Here is an 18,662-nt window from a genome sequence, read left to right on the forward strand (position 1 = left end):
ATGACCCAACAATGTTAAAATTCATATACCAGGTGCAGAAGAAAAGAAAAAAAAGTTGCAGTAAGTTGTGCAAGTGGGAAACACCAGGGAAGAACGAATATAAGGATAAACTTAAGGATATATAAGGATAGAATCTTAATATAAGGATAGAATCTCTGTTGGTACCAGACATCTTTACAAATGCTGCTTTACAAGTCTGTTCTTAAATACTCAGAGCCAGGTTTAGTAAATAAACCCATATATGTTGTCCAGTAATGATAAAAAGTATGTAAACAAAATACATGTGATTTTAAAAAACTTATGGTTACCTTGGATACAACTTTTAATAATAAAAGAAAAAGAAAAAGGAAGTGTTACAAATGTTACATTAAAACTCAGGCATTACCAGTATGTCCACTTCAATTTCCCTCTGTCAGTAACCCTGCCTATGATTAATTGCTACATTTTATCTATGGATGAGAGTGCCATCCCTCCAAACAATGGCAGATATGGATGTGAGACAAGCAGGTACAGGCTAGAAGAGGAAGTGATAATGGGAAGGGATAATGTCTGCAAAAGGTGTTCTGAAGCTCCCTGCCCATGGCCTGAGTAACCCAATGTAACTGAGCTGTGAATATAATGATATTGGGGACCTTTCCATGGCGTCTCCAGATGTGAGATGCCCGGGGGAATTAATCATGAATGCAGGATGTTCCCACTGAATCCAGGACAGTTGGGAGGTATGCAATATACTGAACTGAATTATATAAACAGCTTCTTAGTTCAATGCAAAGAATGGCTAACCTGGACACAAGTGACATCTAGTGGTCTAAATTAAGAACTGCAAGCACATCTTTACATAGTCATTGTTACTCTCAACACCTACAAACTTTAATTGAATATCTCCCAAAAGTCCTTGGTTCAGCAGGACAAGCCCAAATATGGACTCCTATCCCACTGTCCTGTGTTTGATCCCTCTGGTTTCTCCTATGCGAACACCATAAACCTCATAAGGCACAGCTTGAGAATGTCTTTATGTACGGCTAGGAGGAAGAGGGTAGGAGGAAGAGGGCAAAGGCAGAGGGTTCTGCCTTTGCAATACCTCCAGTGGGGGGCAAGCTGTAGGCAGCCTGGGACTCTTATTTCCTTTTAAACAAGTTGAAAATGGTCTAACACTGAATGAAGGGATAAGGATCTTCGATCCTATAACATAGTCAATGAGTTGAAGCGAGTTTATTGCTAAAAGAGTCCCTTTTAGAAGGTAAAATAAATCAGTATTACACATACATCAATACCCTCTGAAAATGAAACATTCTATTAAATGCCTACATTTTAATCTTTGATGATGAATTCTTTATCCATTGAGACCAGTAAGCAGCAGCTGGTGAGCATAATCTGATCATTGCTTTGAGTGAAACAGATGAACAGATCAGTGGGGCTTTATTTACATATTTTTAGACAGATAAAGAACACTGATAGCTTTATTCACCAGGAATTGACCAGGCAATATCTAACAAAGGCCATAACAGGCCAAGCTTGGAAAATAAAATGTAAATAAAAGAGCCAAAATTGGCCAAACATTTCAAATTCTATTGTCAATTCGCTAAAATACAAGCTTGGCATATAATCTTGTAAGAGGTGGAATCAGGCATGGATCCAGGGGGTGAGCAACAGGGCAAGTGCCCCCCGTGACACCTGACAGGGACCCACGCCGGGTTACCAAACAGGAGTTCCAGAATTGTAACCCATTCTCTGCCAGGTGCAAGCAATATTTATATGTGTATGCATGGAACATGGAAAAAGTTGAAGCTGTGGGGGCAGAATATGAGAAGAGGGACAGAAGGTGGGGATAAAATATCGACAGGAGGGCAGGAAGTGGGGAAGAAGGACATTAGGGAATTATGGCAAGAAAGGCCCAGCTGGGGAAAGGGCGACCCATGTGAATAAGTAAACAATTAGGGAGTAATGCTGTATAGTCAAATAATGAAATTATATGAGAGTTTTATTGCTGTGGAACTCTATTATGTATTCACATACAATATTACATGAATGAGCCCGGCAGCAATGACAACACACAGGGTCTTTACCCAGCTCTGAAATATAGCAAACTGAAGCCAAATTGCTAAAATAAAGGCAAAAGTATCGAATTTGTGTAATTCATGTTGCAGTTTGCTACAATTTGGAGTTTAGTGAATAACTGGCTGTAATGTGCATGGGAGATGACAAATAAAAGTATATCTATAGCATTTAGAAACCTTGATCACATACACAGAAACTGCTTTGGCTCCCCAGTCAAAGACATTGCCTGCCAGAAGTCCCTTCACCAACGCAAACTGCTTCTCTTCCCAGCCCAGTGCATCCAAAGATTTGATAACGCTCTGATAACATTTTAAGGCAAAATCATTTTCTTTTTGCTTTACCTGTGAAAGAGAAGAAAAAAATATATATAATAAGAAATTACTCCCACGATCACAAGTTCTCCTCATTAAGGTTGTTATGGTGGCAGGAATGCCCAGGTGCTGTTTTTACTCCAGAATTAAACGATATCTCAATAATTTAACCATGTGACAATGCCAAACATACATATCATGGTCACTTAGGCCATTTAGGTACTTGGCTCTGCTTGGGAACACTTCCCCAAACAGGACTATTCTCCAAATCGTGTCAATGGGGAGCAAACGGTCACCAAGATTTGTGTAGTTAGTCTCTTGTTCAGCTGAGCTTCTACTCTACTATAAACCATGGTAGCTAACACAAGAAAATCCAGTTCATAATAAATTGGAGCTTTGTACATAATGGCCATTTAAAAAGTAGGCTACTACACTGCTGAAATGCACAGCATATGCAGCCCCAGCACCATATATTATTCATGCAATGGTTGAAATAATAGGAAAACAAAAGGCACACCACTACGCAGGTCTTGGTCTATGCCAGGGATAGGCAACCAGATATTTTGGACTACATCCCCCATAATGCTCTTACAATCTTAATGCTGGCAAAGCATCATGGGAGGTGTAGTCCAAAACATCTGGAGTGCCGAAGGTTGCCTATGCCTGGCCTATGCTGTCCCTATGCATGTTAAAGTTTGCATTTTTAAACTGCAAATCAGTCAACCCTAATTTTACAGTCCAGAAACCCACGACGGAAGGATGTGGTTTAAGATTTTGCTCTCTCAGAAATATAAAAGTAAAGAACAGGCCAGCATGCACAAACTCTGACATGGGGGCAATTTATTTTTAATCTGTTCCTATAGTTTATTTACAATAAAATCAATATATGGACAGATCAGAAATAACCAAAAATAATAATAAAAACAAATTTACTCACCTTTGAATAGGGATCTGGAAAATCAAATTCATTTAAGCAGTGTTCCCGTGTATCCAACAAACTGCGGACTGTTAGTGAACCATAGGCACTAGGAGACAAGAAGAAAAAACAATAAGGAAAGTGGAATCATGCAGAAGGCCAAGTAATTGTATAATGGGTTATACTATTAAAAAGTATTATACTGGGTTACACCAATACATAGCATTGAGAATACATTTCTCTAGTCCACAAACATATGGGGTTCCAGTGCTGGGCATTATAACTAAAGAGCTAAAGAACATCTCTACCAAATGGTCTTGTGAAAATCACACATGAGCAAGCACATTCTTTTCTAGGTTTGTGCACAAGCATTTGGGTATTATCCAGTGACTTCCTACTGCTCTGAAATGCTGGCTGAAAAAACAGTGACACAACCCCTGATTCACAATGGTTTAGGAACATGCCAATTTTTACTTTTATTGACCAGAAAATTAACATTAAAGGGACACTATAGTCACCAGAACAACTACAGTTAATTGTATATGTTCTGGTGAGTAGAATCATTACCTTCAGGCTTTTTGCTGTAAACACTATCATTTCAAAGAAAATGCAGTGTTTACATTACAGCCTAATGATACCTCTACTGGCCACTGTTCAGATGACTGCTTCCTTGGGCAGTGCTGCACACTGTGCAGTACTGGCATTCAGTGTCTCCACCCTCTGCATGGAGACATTGAACTTTCCTCATAGAGATGCATGATTGGCCAGGGCTGTGTTTTGGCGTGTGCTGGCTCTGCCCCAATCTGCCTCTTTGACAGTCTCAGGCAATCCTGTGGGAAAGCATTGAGATTGGCTCAGATAACTTCTGATGAGGTCAGCCAAGCCGGCAGATCAGGGGCAGAAGCAGCAGCTGCAGACTTGAATAAAATATTTTGCTATATTTAGGGGGGCAGGCCAAGGGGGCTTGATGGTGGTTTTAACACTGTAGGATCAGGAACACAGATTTGTGTTCCTGACCCTATAGTGCTCCTTTGAACAACATGAATGCAGGGCCAGACATAGGGCTGGTGGAGCTGCATCTCTATGTCTATGCTCCTGTAACAGATCCATGTACTAGGCCCATAATAATGTACTGCAGGAGGGAGTGGGCAGTACAAGGAAAGCAAAGGACAGCTCTACATTATACTGATTGGCTGCCAAAGAGTTCACTTAAGCCAATGTATTACACTGTACAAATTCAGGCAGGCAGCTGGGAGAGAGTACATGTTCTTATATTGATGCTACCTTTATTAAATTGACCTATTGTCCTGCTCCAGGCTGCACATAGTAGCTATTCTCTATCTGCTGGTTAGATCCAGAGAGAGGATTTCAAAGACTGTGCTCTGCGAGAGAACATGTTCTAGAGGCTTGTTAGATTGGTTCAGACACGCTAGGCTGAGATAGATTAAGAACAGAGTACTGGTAGTTGCATACGTGAGTGAGAATGGCAGGGGTGGTCGAGTGTGACGGAGCAAGTCCCGGCGTTTTCGTATACTCAGGTGGACGTGAGTGGCTTAGGAAAGAGGATGGGCACTGAGAAGAGTGTGAAGAAAGATGGGTGCAGGGATCACATAGGATATGTGGATAAAATAAATAAATAAATAACTGCAACCTCCATGCGTCCCTTGCACCAGCCCCATGGTTAACAACCCTATAAAATCTTGGTTCTCCTAACCATCATTTCAATAGGGATGGCAGTTATTACTCACTTTTAATTTAGATTTTGTTGGGATCACAGTGAACAATGATGCAAAACAACTGGGCCGTGTGTATTTAGAGAAAAAGTGCACTAACATTTATTTTGCAATAATACATAGGATCAATTGGCAGCCAACTGGTTGACATGCTTGCCAAGCTAAAATACATTTTCCTGGCAGCAACTATCCTCCATCCATCTCCAACATGTTCCCTGTGATGTAAGGTGCAGCACTGAAACCTCTGTAGCTATACAAACCAGTCCCTGATGGATTTTAACAGGACAAAATGTAAATGTTCCTTTGGATTCAGAAACAGGGTCAAAAGACATAACCCAGCTTGGCAGGACACAAGCCCTATATCAATACTGTACTACTGTTGCAGGAAACTTAGATAACATGGTTGTTGTGTGGAATGGGCTTGATTACAGAATTGTGAAGACCATAAACACGTCAGTACCATGCTCATAAAGCTCTTACTATTATTATTATTATTTAAATATTGGCAACATAATCCACAGCGCTTTACAATTACATAACAGGGATGTCTTAAAAGTAATTGACATACAAAATATTAATAGAGACAAGAGAAGAAGGCGGCGCTGCTCAAAAGAGCTTACAATCTATGAAGGCGCTGCTGAAACTTGCTCAATCCAGCAACGCATTAGTTGGGTTGTCGTTCTCTCTGCGTCCAGGACTATGATTTAAATTGGGACTAAAATATTCTCAAATCAGGAGCAACCAAATAAATGTCAAACTCACAATTCAGGAGATTTACATTAAAGGACAACGGCTTTGTGTTACCTGGCTCTGTTCAAATTTGTCTTTTTTGTTAGTTTACATTCTAACGACATGTTTAATTTTAAAACACTCTCCAGATTAAAGATCCACTTTTTTCCCCACAGCTGGCCGAGGTGGGCACCACAAAGCACCCACTTCTTTCCTCCTTCCTTTATGCATGTTCTGCTTGCACAAGCAAGAGCCTCCATAATAGGACATCAAGTACCTAGCACCTACTTTCTGTAACACAGCATGCATCAAAAGGGAACGGGAAAAGCTTGATCCTCTGCTAGAAACTAGGATAGCTGGTCTCTGGACCCTGGGATTCAGAGGCACAGACCCAAGTACATTGCTATAGTTATACTGCCTGATGAGAATCAGATAATTTTATAAGGAAAAAGACCCTTGGGTCGAATGGTTGCTGATGTGGTTCCAATAAATGTGCTGGTCTTGAACCAAGGAGTGCCTGGACCTCTTTCATTCCATAATTGTATAAGGAGCCATATTTATAGAAGAGCCAGTTACCCTGGAGTCAAATCAGCAATCTCTTCCTCTGCAGAGTAATGTTTTCTTACAATATAGCATTTAAATTCTTTGTGGCTTTGTGGTCACCCAACATTTGCAAAATGGGTATAATTTTTTAAACTTCTTCATTCCTCAACATTTGACACCAATTCACTTTAACACAGCTTAAAATATCTAATGTACTTTCGTTTGTGGCCAGTGTTTGCAGACTTGAGACACTTACAAGGGCTGGTGTCGCAGTGTCTGTAGCTTGTTCCAGTACTTCTGCTGGAACTTCTCTGCTCGATCTGGTGCGTCCTTTGCATCAGGCTGACTGGCAACAGCTCTTTTCGCCACCTTAAAAATAAGGAAAAATAGTTTTTTAATGCTGTGACATGAGTGTGTGTGTGTGTGTGTGTTCGTTTTTAAAAGGAATTGTTTCATCTTTAAACATGAATTCTAAAAAACAAACAAAAGCTTTCATCCATTAAAAACTAATCAAAAGGAGTTTTCTGGCAAATCGATCAGTTTTCAAAAGAAACTATTTGTTCAAATCAAATTGCAACTAATACATATGTCTATTGCCCACCAATTATCTAGGAGGTTTCCAAACGGCAGGATAGAACTAGACCCAGATTGCACAAAGTAAATTTATATTTGTAAGTAAGCATCCAGATTGAAGTATCTTTATTTTAAGTTTTAACCATTTAGTTTGCCTGTGGATTTTAGGGAGAAATGCTACAAATTAGCAGGTACCGTGGAAAGATGTCAAATGGACGTTTTCACCTCCCAATAGGTTTTCTGGAAGAGCTGCATGTTAAAAAGTAAGGATGTTTCCACCTATCTCCTTGAATCACCACAAGGGGCACAGCTTCCCAGACTAACACACCCACTTGTCTACCCCGTTTAACACGACCCAAAACTTATTTCAACATGCATACACCTGAATAGCCAACTATGGCAACTTGGTCACACAACCCTGATGAAACCCTATGCCTGTCTTGTTATTTATACACATGTTAATTGAAGGTTTAAACACGTTAAAGGAAAAAAAAAAAAAAATTGTGCGTGAACATCAAAATGTCACAATGCTATACTACTTGTACTGACGGAAAGTTTTAATGCCTGCTGTTGTGAAAGAACACACATGTATGTAACTATAAGCACAAAGAAAAATAAAGAATTTAAAAAAAAAAAAGTAAGGATGTTTCTTCTATAAGCATAAGTGACTTGCTTGTCAATGGCTACACTTGGACCCGCTGTCCTTATTTAAACACAGAAGGAATTACTTACATTTTTTACAGGATGGACATTTTGTGTGAAGGTGGCATACTTTTTTTATTTTAAGTCTTGTACGTTGTGTTCCATATTGTTTTAGCTTTATATCAGGCTTAGTGCATAAAGCCATTGCATGCTCTCACGCAGTATAGGGTGTGGTAGGACATATAAACTGAAACCACAAGGTGGCAGCATGATACATAAAATATGTGCTCGTGAATGATGCAATACCTTGCCATGATAACCCCAGGGCAATGACATGCAATATTTTCATTAATGTTTTCCGTGCTAGCATAGAATAATCCAGAGATTTGCTGTATATGCCATGTCACAGCTATAATTGCGATAATTAAAGAAATTGGAAATTGTTATGATGCCGCAGACCAGAGACAATAATCCTTGGCACTCCAGATGTTTATGAACTACAATTCACATGAAATTAAAGGAACACTGTAAACCACTAAAGCACTTTGCTTAATTGCTTTATGGCTTATCAGAGCATCTACTTTGTCGTCTTTTATAAAAGTGCTAATTTCAAGAGACACTTTTCTAAACATTCTACGTTGCACCATCCTGGAGGGTTGTCTTCCTCATTCTATGAGAAGTGGGAGCCTCTCATAGAGAACCACTGGATTCAATGCTTCTTAATAAAAAGCATTCACTTGGTGCAACACTACAATTGCCATGCATGTGCCACAGGACCCTAGTGCTTCTCTAATAAGGATTTCCCAGGGGCGGAGTGGAACTGCAGCAAGGAGACCATCTGGCCTCTGGATTAGAGGCAAGTAACATTTTTGTCCTAAGGCCATTTATTTCTAATGCTGAAGTGTTCGTTTAAAGGGAAACTATAGTCACCAAAACAACTTAATGAAGCAGTTTTGGTGCATAGATCATGCCCCTGCACTCTCACTGCTCAATTCTCTGCCAGCGTTAAATCACTTTTGTTTCTGTTTATGCAGCCCTAGTGACACTTCCCCTGGCTGTGACAGACACAGCCTGCATTTAAAAATTATTCCATTTTCAATCACATGTTAACTTATTTAAGGAAATTTTATCTCCTGCTCTATAAATTGAACTTTATCATGGACATGATAATCCTGCAAGTTTTAGCAAGCTAAAACAGAGCATGAAATAATACCGTATATACTCGAGTATAAGCCGACCCGAATATAAGCCGAGGCCCCTAATTTTACCCCAAAAAACTGGGAAAACTTATTGACTCGAGTATAAGACTAGGGTGGGAAATGCAGCAGCTACTGGTAAATTTCTAAATAAAATTAGATCCTAAAAAAATTATATTAACTGAATATTTATTTACAGTGTGTGTATATAATTAATGCAGTGTGTGTGTATGAGTGCAGTGTGTGTGTGTGTATGAGTGCAGTGTGTGTGTGTGTATGTGTGCAGTGTGTGTGTGTGTATGAGTGCAGTGTGTGTGTGTGTATGAGTGCAGTGTGTGTGTATGAGTGCAGTGTGTGTGTATGAGTGCAGTGTGTGTGTATGAGTGCAGTGTGTGTGTATGAGTGCAGTGTGTGTGTATGAGTGCAGTGTGTGTGTATGAGTGCAGTGTGTGTGTATGAGTGCAGTGTGTGTGTATGAGTGCAGTGTGTGTGTATGAGTGCAGTGTGTATGAATGCAGTGTGTATGAATGCAGTGTGTATGAATGCAGTGTGTATGAGTGCAGTGTGTGTGTATGAGTGCAGTGTGTATGTATGAGTGCAGTGTGTATGCAGTGTGTGTATAATGAATGCAGTGCAGTGTGTGTATATGAGTGCAGTGTGTATATGAGTGCAGTGTGTGTGTATGAATGCAGTGTGTATATAATGAATGCAGTGCAGTGTGTGTGTATGAGTGCAGTGTGTATGCAGTGTGTGTATAATGAATGCAGTGCAGTGTGTGTATATGAGTGCAGTGTGTGTGAGTGCAGTGTGTATGAATGCAGTGTGTTTATAATGAATGCAGTGCAGTGTGTGTATGTGCAGTGTGTGTGTATGAGTGCAGAGCATTGGTGGGGGGTGGGCATTTTATTAATTATTATTTAATTATTATTTTAATATTTTTTTTTAATGTTATTTTTTTTTAGGTAACTATTTTTTTTATTTTATTATTATTTGTATTATTATTTTTATGTTATTATTTTAATTATTTTTTGTTTTATTATTAATATTTTAATTTTTTCGTCCCCCCTCCCTGCCTGTTAGCTGGCCAGGGAGGGGGGCTCTCACTCCCTGGTGGTCCAGTGGATGGGCTGTAGGAGGGGGCTGTCAGGAAGCTGTTACTTACCTTCACAGCAGCTCCTGTCAGCTCCCTTCTCTCTTCTCCGGTGCGTGCAGCTCCCAGGTCAGCTCCCTCTGCAACTCTCGCGGCCGCGCGGAGCGTTGCCACGGTAACCCGTGGCAACGCTCTGACCCCGCGGCTCTCGCGAGAGTTGCAGAGGGAGCTGACCTGGGAGCTGCACGCACCGGAGAAGAGAGAAGGGAGCTGACAGGAGCTGCTGTGAAGGTAAGTAACAGCTTCCTGACAGCCCCCGGTCCATGTCTGTATTATGGCAATGCAAATTGCCATAATACAGACAACTGACTCGAGTATAAGACGAGTGGGGGTTTTTCAGCACAAAAAATGTGCTGAAAAACTCGTCTTATACTCTAGTATATACGGTACATTATAAAGGAAACAGAGCATGTAATAAAAGAAGTGTAAATATAAGATCTCACTTTACAGGAAGTGTTTAGGAAGGCTGTGCAAGTCATGTGCCAGGAGGTGTGGCTGGAGCTGTATAAACAAAGTGATTTCACTAATAAATGGCAGAGAATTGAGCTGTGAGACTGAATACACCAACACTGCTTCATTAAGCTTAAGTTATTTTGGAGATTATAGTATCCCTTTAAAATTGGTTGAGCATCATATGAAATGTAGATCTGAAGCAGAGAGCGGCAGGGTAACTTTACTAACTATCACAGACCATCTTGTTGCAATGTGTACATTCCTTTTGTTACTTACCCCTTCCAAAGCTTCCTCAAAGCATGATAGCCAGTACTCTCTTGCCATAGAATCCTCTGTTAGATCCACTGTATCGGGGATATAAGAGGTTGGGTCGTAGAGTAACGGAAGATTCACTACCAGTCTCTCCAAGCGATCCATCTCCAGCATGTCGAACTAGAGAGCACAAAAAAAATGGTCTTATGTGGATGTAAGCAACTGATATTACATCTTTGGTTCTCAGACCAGACCTCAAGGTGCAGTAATGGTTCAGAACTTTGAGATAAACCAATTAAGTGCCATTGGAGCCATCACAATCTAAGTGAGGATAGGTTTGTGAAGCAATGCTTTAGAGAAGTTAAGAAAAGTTAAAACAAACAAGATATGTAGAGACTGGGAAATAAAAAGGAAATCATTTTTGCACTTCATAGGATTTAAAGATTGTCGAAAAACATTCTAAAGCATATGCACATGGATGCATGCCTGGGAATGCACACATTCACTACAATGCCCTCTTCTGGATTAACCAGGGGGTGCACAAAGGTAAGCGTACAACATTTTTATTGCTTTTACATGTGAACTCTGTATTACAAAAATTGCCCACAAAAATAACTTCTCTTTAGTGAATTGCTTTTACAAAAGGACGTGAGGAAGTAAAATCTCCAATTCTGAATTCATCGAAACTAAATATAATCTTACACAAAGAGAGGGCACGTCAAAGCATAGGAAGTAGTTTGTTTTTTGCTTCCCCAGAGAGTGCAGCTGTTCATACAGGTGTGCTCACTTATAACATGGAAATTAAAGAGAGATACTACCAGTTTATTTAGGGGTGGGTGGGGGGAGGGAGGTGGCCGGAGAATTTGTTTTTGAATGGTTTGAAATACGTGCCACTTTTTTCTGTGATGGGAGTCACCATGCTTCAGTGTAGTGGTTTTTTGTTACACTCACACAAGCAAATATTTATTTTAGAATCTTGTAGAGTTAAGTGTTTATTTACCAAAAAATTTACCACATGCTTAAATGCAACAAAATAATTTGAGATTAAAAACCATCAGAAAGCTGGCAAAGCATCTTGGGAGTCGAGCAACACAACACGTAAGTGACAACCAACTGCTACTGATGTGAAGTATATAAAAAAAAAAAAAGCTTGGCACTACTAAACAAACAGACAAATCCAACAAAAGCAACGACTTTCAGGAAGTCACTTACTGGAAACTGACGGTAAAGATGATAAAAGGTGGAAATGGTGGGGAAAAGGAAAACAAAAAAAATGAGATGTATACAAAGCAAATACACATCTTATTATATGAAAAACATTTAATGATCAGGTATAAATACAATGCATGCAGTGACTAAATGTAGGAATGATTACTGAAGTCCCTAGAATTCAAATGACATTGCTTGACCGGAACTTACTACATAAAACAACTTTAAAAGCAGTATTTAACCGCCCAACTGAGAGGAACATTACCAGTTTTGACAAACTCTGGGACCCCTGGCACAATAGTGACCTTTTTGATGAAAGCCTACCAATCCAGAGCCCTATGTGAGAAGGGGAAAAAAAACGTAGGACCCTCGACAGGGACTCGTTATACCCCCACAGACCCATGCATCATACAATGCTACACCGACCTGACGCATGATTCCACCCCTCACCCACTTTTTTTTTTTTCCTCCCGCCTCTCCCTTCTCTGAATTCTTCCTACCTCAATCCTTTCTACTATCTTCTATTTGTATACTCTACCTTCTTCTCTTCTTGCTTCATACACTCTTGGTGACACCACAAGCTATAACATGCTATGAAGAGTAGGATACCACCTACTAAGGTACTGTACACTGTATATTGCCCACTTCAGAGGTTAAAAAATGTGATGCCATTATTGCGTTAAGATATTAACATAAAACACAAGGTTTAAATTTAATTAAAAAAAAAAAAAAACTTGACACATATATAGGATAACCTATGGCTTCACAGTTTATTAGAAAGATGTTGTATCAATCTTTGAAAGCCAATGGTTGAATGTATTGTGAGTTCATGGGCTTCTGCGTAAGCCGCATTGCAAATGCTTTTCCATGCTCCATTTGTCAAGTGGAAAAAATAAATAAATTAAAAAAAATAAAAAGCAGTATTTAAGCCATCCAAGACAGATGAGATGTTAGATTAATTACATCACAAGATTTTCCTTACCCCCTTGCCCTGACCGGATTAAAATGCATAAACCTCTTTTTCACAATACAGTAAATTTCATAACTAACATGTTATCACAGCATTATCCCCATAGAGTTGTGCTGATTCAATGCGTCTCTATGAGGAGATGCGGATTGGTGCAGTGCAGCGTTTTGCTGCGCATGCGTAATAGCCTTCCAATGCTTTCCTATTGGAAAGCATTGGATTGGCTGAGATCATGTTTGAGCGAGTCACGGCGAGACCAGAGCGGTGTGGGAGAAAAGGTGAGTTTAAACACCTTATTTCTCCAAAGAGGGGGGACGGTCACCTAAATAGCTATTTTAACACTATAGTGTCTGGAATACAGGTTTTTGTTCCTGACACTATAGTGTTCCTTTACAGAACAACACAGGTGTGATAGGATATCATTATCAACGCTTAATATGCCTTGTGATGTAACCAGTGATGATTTGCACAGTCTAAGATTTGATGAGTAGTGAAAAGACAATTCAATCTTAAAATGCAGTCCAGAATAGCAGATTTAAAAACAATTCTCCAACTGACCTTTAGTCTCAGCTTGCCCATTTGATCTTGAACATTGTGACTTTTTTCAATTGACTTGTTTAGGAAACTAAGCCCATTTATAGATTATTTTCTGAATAAACTGGCAACACAACAAACTGCTTTGTTGTATAAAGGTGTAAAGTCTACTATAATTTGTTTCAAAACAATTACAACTATCCACTGAACTGTAAGTGTGACCTAGGAGCCAACGGACAAATTGTTGGCTACAATAGCAGATTTGGGGGGGGGGGGGGGGGGGGGAGTAAATTAACAGGACACTCCAGGCACTAGGGATCAACCAATTATCAGTTCGGTCGACAATACTGGCAAATATTAGGCATTTGGCAAATATTGGTATCTGTTTAAATTATTGCCCATACTTGGGGAGGAATGGGTTTTCTGCCCCGAGTGCCACTCACTTCGTTGAGGTGGAGGCTTGGACAAAGTAGTCACTATCTTCTGTTTCCGGCAGGTCCGCTCTCCAACTACGTGCGACATACCAGGCTGAGAACCTAGCGAGTGCTGGGTCCCAGGCACCCCACTGTACAATCTTAAACCCCCTGTAAGCCTGCACATAGCCACTGGACCACCAGGCAGAGTAACCCCCCCCCCCCCCCCCCCTGGCCACTGGTAAAAGGCAGGGAGAAGGGGAACAAAATGTTGGGTTTAGTTTTTTTCTTACATTTAAGCAAGCCACTTAGGGATTTACAATTGTTGCTATATTTTCTTAATTCCTGTTAAAGTGCTATTTTTCAGCAAAGTGTTACACCTATACTGTTTTAATATGCGCACAAGAGAAGGCTGCATAGGTTATCCCCCTGGCAGCCTGTACAAAGCCACTGGACCACCAGGGGAAGTATATTAGTTACTGGTTATCTGCTCAAAATGCCACTGATATCAGTATCAGACCTTAAAAAACTAATATTGGTCAATCAATACTGGGCACCAACTACGCCAATGCATTTTATAAGGGTTGGCCTCATTAATATGCCGATTTTTTTACATTCTCAAATCTTTATAATTTTTGCATAAAATAAATGTTTTGCAGAATGCCTGCCTTTTTCAGTCACACACCCTCACTCCAAAAAATACTTCCTTCGCAAAGATATTCACACAACTGACCTCTCTGAAAGATCTGAACTACAAAACAGATTAGCAATAAATACCAGAAAGTTGGAGTGCGCTAGCAACTGCACTGGAGTCAGGATCTTCTCTGAGTCTTTATCACAGCATTATCCCCATAGAGTTGTGTTGATTCAATGCGTCTCTGTGAGGAGATGCGGATTGGTGCAGTGTTTTGCTGCGCATGCGCAATAGCCTTCCAATAACGTGTTTCGCCCGCCTCCTGGGCTTCTTCTGACGTCAGAAGAAGCCCAGGAGGCGGGCAAAACGCGTCCCGTGTGACATCAGAGAGAGGCAGTCCCAGCGGTCACGTGACCGGAACCAGAAAGTGTCTAAGCTGTATCATTTTTTTTGTGTGTAAATTCCTGCTTATCTAGTTGTGGGTTTATTGCTGGCAAACCCACTACTTCAAATATTACATCTGATTCAGAAGAGTATCCTGTTTTGCTATACTGTGGGTTTATTCCTCTCCATTGGAGCAATTCAAACCCAGAGCCAGGGGTGTAAGGGCTCTGGTCCATGTGAGTTGATCCCCAGATATACTTTTAATCTTGCATACCCTGTATATACAGATAGTCTGCACTATATACAGGGATGTATTTACCACAAGGCAAACAAGGCATTTGCCTAGGGCAGCACTTTCAGGGGGGGCGCCAAAAAATGCCACCCCAAGCTCCCAGACAAATGCCTTGCTTGCCTTGTGTTCTGGGGCTTTACACCTTACTATGAGTGAGTGTAGCTGTCAGTGTGTGTCTGTGAGTGAGTTAAAGTGTGTGTGTGTCTTTCAGTGAGAATGGGTGTACCTGTGAGTGTGTGTCAGTGTTTGTATGTCATTTTATGTGCATCTGAGAGTGTGTGCCTGTCAGTGAGTGGGTGTGTCAGTGTGTGTGTGTCTGTCAGTGAGTGAAAGTGTGTGTCTTTCAGTGAGAATGGGCGTGCCTGTGAGTGTGTGTCAGTGTGTGTGTGTATGTCGTTTTATGTGTATCTGAGTGTGTGTCTGTCAGTGAAAGTGTGTGTTGGTTAAACAGTGTGTGCTTGTGAGTGTATGTGTGTGCCAATGACTGTGTTTCTGTCAGTGAGTGTATATCAGTGCATATATCAATGAGGGCATGTGTCTGTCAGTCAAAAAAGTGGCCTTGACACAAATTGGGGGGTCAAATTTTGATTTTGGGGGTGTCCGAATTTAGTCGTGCCTAGGGCAGCACAAATCCAAAATACACCACTGACTATATACTGTATATTTTTTCAGAGTACTCAGAGAAGATCCTGACTCCAGTGCAGTTGCTAGCACACTCCAACTTTCTGGTATTTATTGCTAATTTGTGTCAGTGTGTGTCCCTTTGGGGTAGTGCAGCAGCACTGCAGATATTCTTAAGCGCTTTGACTCCATCTGGTTTTACAAAACATTAGCATTAGAAGCGGATACCCAGGAAGACGTATGGTAAGGATACCCGTTTATGGTTACTCTGCAGCAAGGCTGTGAATTAAAAGCAACTCAGTCAGTACTGCTGTGGCTGAGACTGTGTGCATACATTTGATAAGGAAGTTTTTTTTCTGGCATGAGCATTTGACTAGAGAGGCAGGTTATGATGCAACATTCTGAAAAACATTTATTTTTATTTTGTGCAAAATATATAAAGATTTGAGCATGCAAAAAATTCAGCATATAAATGAGGCCAAATTCTATCAAATGTATTAAAGTTGTATTAGGGCCCAGATTGTCTCTATAAGCGAAGTTGGACATTGTTTCTATCTTCATGTCATGGCTATGGGCTCTATTGTTATTTAATATGGAAACCACGTGAAAGGAGATGATAGGGCTATCAGAGAATGACTGGACTGAGATCGACGCCCTTGGAATAAACAGACGCACAGGGAGTAAACAAAATAACTGAGGGGGAAAAACAGAACAAAAAAGGGATAACTGTCTGATTAAAGGAGAAGGGGTAACTGTAGCATCAGGGCAATGTGTGCAGTTACAGATATAGTGTGATCAGGATTATATAGGGCAGGGCTGTTGGTTAATTTGTACAGGCCAAACAACAAGCTGTGTTCAAGCAACCAGTAAAGAATGACGAGTGGTAGTTAACAGCAACTAGAATGCAGGAGAAGATACAAGATTTCCAGGTGGCTAGTTCTCACATACAGAGGCACCAGCAATATATCAGCAGTGTTTTAAGCGAACGTTCCCTTTATTAGGACTGTACTGACCTGGCATTGTTTTTTTTTTTTACAACTGTACATTACATATTTTCTTATATTAAATCGTGAACATTTCAATTATTATTATTATTATTATTATTATTATTATAAGATATTGCCTTGTAATGACCTCATGAAATAGAAAATGAAGAGACCTCTCATACAAATATACTGAATATATAACAGACTATTGTATAATGAAACATTGACTGCAGTTACTGTATTGAGGAAAGGAGGTTTTCATCACAGTTAATATCCTTGCTCACCGTTCCGCTTCGAGAGCGCTGCATAGGGTAGATGTCTGGGGATGTGCTCATGAGACCAGAACTCCCAGCGTAATTTTCTCCCCAGCTATAAAGGTTAGGATCTAAAGGTGAAAAACAAAACACTAGTTATGCAATTAATAACAAGGTCTGAAGGTCTGAAGGCAAGCTAAAGTGTATGTGGTTTCAGAAAATAAACAAAATATATACACACATATACGTACATTCATACACATATATATATATATATATATATACACACACACACACATATATAGCTTCATAGGCCACTGCCTATTAAACAGCATATTACATCTTTTTAGCTTTGTAGAATTGCATCATGTTACGTTTTTTTCAACAGGAATCAGTACTTTTATACTACACATAAGCACGAGAGTACAGCAGTGATGTAATATTTAAAGGAACCCTATTGGAACAAGATAGCCGAGCTTGTGAGGGACACTTTCACCTGCCCTCTGAAACTGCTATGTTTTCAGCTGCAGGGTTAAAACTAGAGGGACCTGGAACCCAGACCACTTCATTGAGCTGAAGTGATCTGAGTGCCTATAGTGGTCCTTTAAGTGTATGGGTATCTGCATGCACTGGCGTACATACGGCGGTCGCGGGGGGGGGGACACAGGTCAATTTTCACACCGGGGCCCCATGGATCGTGTGTACGCCACTGGTTGGGCAATTTCCTTTTCTTAAAAGGGTATCAGGGTCTGATAACAGGAAAGGTTATTGTAGCTGCGGATTTGAATATGCTATTGGATCCATTGCTGGATTCTTCCCCCCACTTATGGCTCTCCCACATTTAAGAGACTGAAACTGTAATTCAAAATAAGTTATAAGTGAGGAAATAGATACAATTAAAATTACCGTTTTGGTATAAAACAATGAATACATTTATCTGTAACCCAGTGCCAGGCAAAGCTTCTTATGCTGATTTCCATGCCTCTGCCCAACGTCACAACTCCTTTGTGCAGTCCAACAGAGTGTGAAGACACTCAATTAGGGGACACAGAGTCCGTTAAACTCCCAGATGTGCCTCTAGTGAAATGCAATGTTTCACATTTCAGGACTAAGGGGGACAGGGACACTGCACCAAGACCACTTCAATGAGATGAAAAAAAAAAAGTATATATATATTCCTTCAGGCCACCAGTTAGCAACTCTTGGAAATATATATAACTTTCATTAAAAACAATACAACTGTCTCCTGAGGGAATTCATGATTTTTTTTTGTTGTCAGATTTTGCCTACAGGATTGGTGAATTCTTTAGAATTTCAGCTTATGAGGCGTTCAAAGTAATTCCATCTGCTCCTTAGGGCATCTTCTAGAACTTTTCTAAAATGTTGTTTCCATAAATGACAGAGTTTTTAATGCATATATAAAGAGTAAGAGATTCTTTCCAACTGGTTTCTTGGCAGCAAATATTGTAACCTTTACCAAACCAGGTAAACCCCTTACCTAATGTGTGCCCCATCTCTCTCTCTCTCTCTCTCTCGAGAAAATGATTTATCCAAGCTAGGCTAAGATTTAACAGGATGTATTCAAGAGTTTAAACTGAAACAATTATATTTTGATTAAGTTTTATTTCGAAGTCCCAGGAGTGCTGACCTTTCCTTGTACATTGGCTATATTATATTATACTATACAGGTATTATAAACTACAGAATCCTGGAAAAAAAAATAGATTTTTAGGTTCCAGCTTTTTACTTTGTTGTAAATTTAAATTTAACTTACGAAAAGCCCCAAAAACATTCTGTTTAGAATTATCAGAA

At 40.0% G+C, this 18,662-nt stretch overlaps 1 protein-coding gene across 2 annotated transcripts in view; it reads right to left on the reverse strand.

The window, feature by feature from the left end:
* Positions 1 to 18,662, reverse strand: part of PANK4 (pantothenate kinase 4 (inactive)) — a 62,064-nt gene that overhangs the window by 15,571 nt on the left and 27,831 nt on the right. For both annotated transcript variants that reach the window (XM_063435861.1, XM_063435862.1), the window contains 5 exons: positions 16,881 to 16,981; positions 10,581 to 10,736; positions 6,547 to 6,659; positions 3,307 to 3,394; positions 2,248 to 2,399 (listed from right to left, as the gene is read on the reverse strand). In XM_063435861.1, coding sequence (XP_063291931.1) covers positions 2,248 to 2,399; positions 3,307 to 3,394; positions 6,547 to 6,659; positions 10,581 to 10,736; positions 16,881 to 16,981 — 610 coding nt within the window. The remainder of the gene's footprint in view (positions 1 to 2,247; positions 2,400 to 3,306; positions 3,395 to 6,546; positions 6,660 to 10,580; positions 10,737 to 16,880; positions 16,982 to 18,662) is intronic.

Source organism: Pelobates fuscus, chromosome 11 (assembly GCF_036172605.1).
Source record: "Pelobates fuscus isolate aPelFus1 chromosome 11, aPelFus1.pri, whole genome shotgun sequence".
NCBI classification, from domain to species: Eukaryota; Metazoa; Chordata; class Amphibia; order Anura; family Pelobatidae; genus Pelobates; species Pelobates fuscus.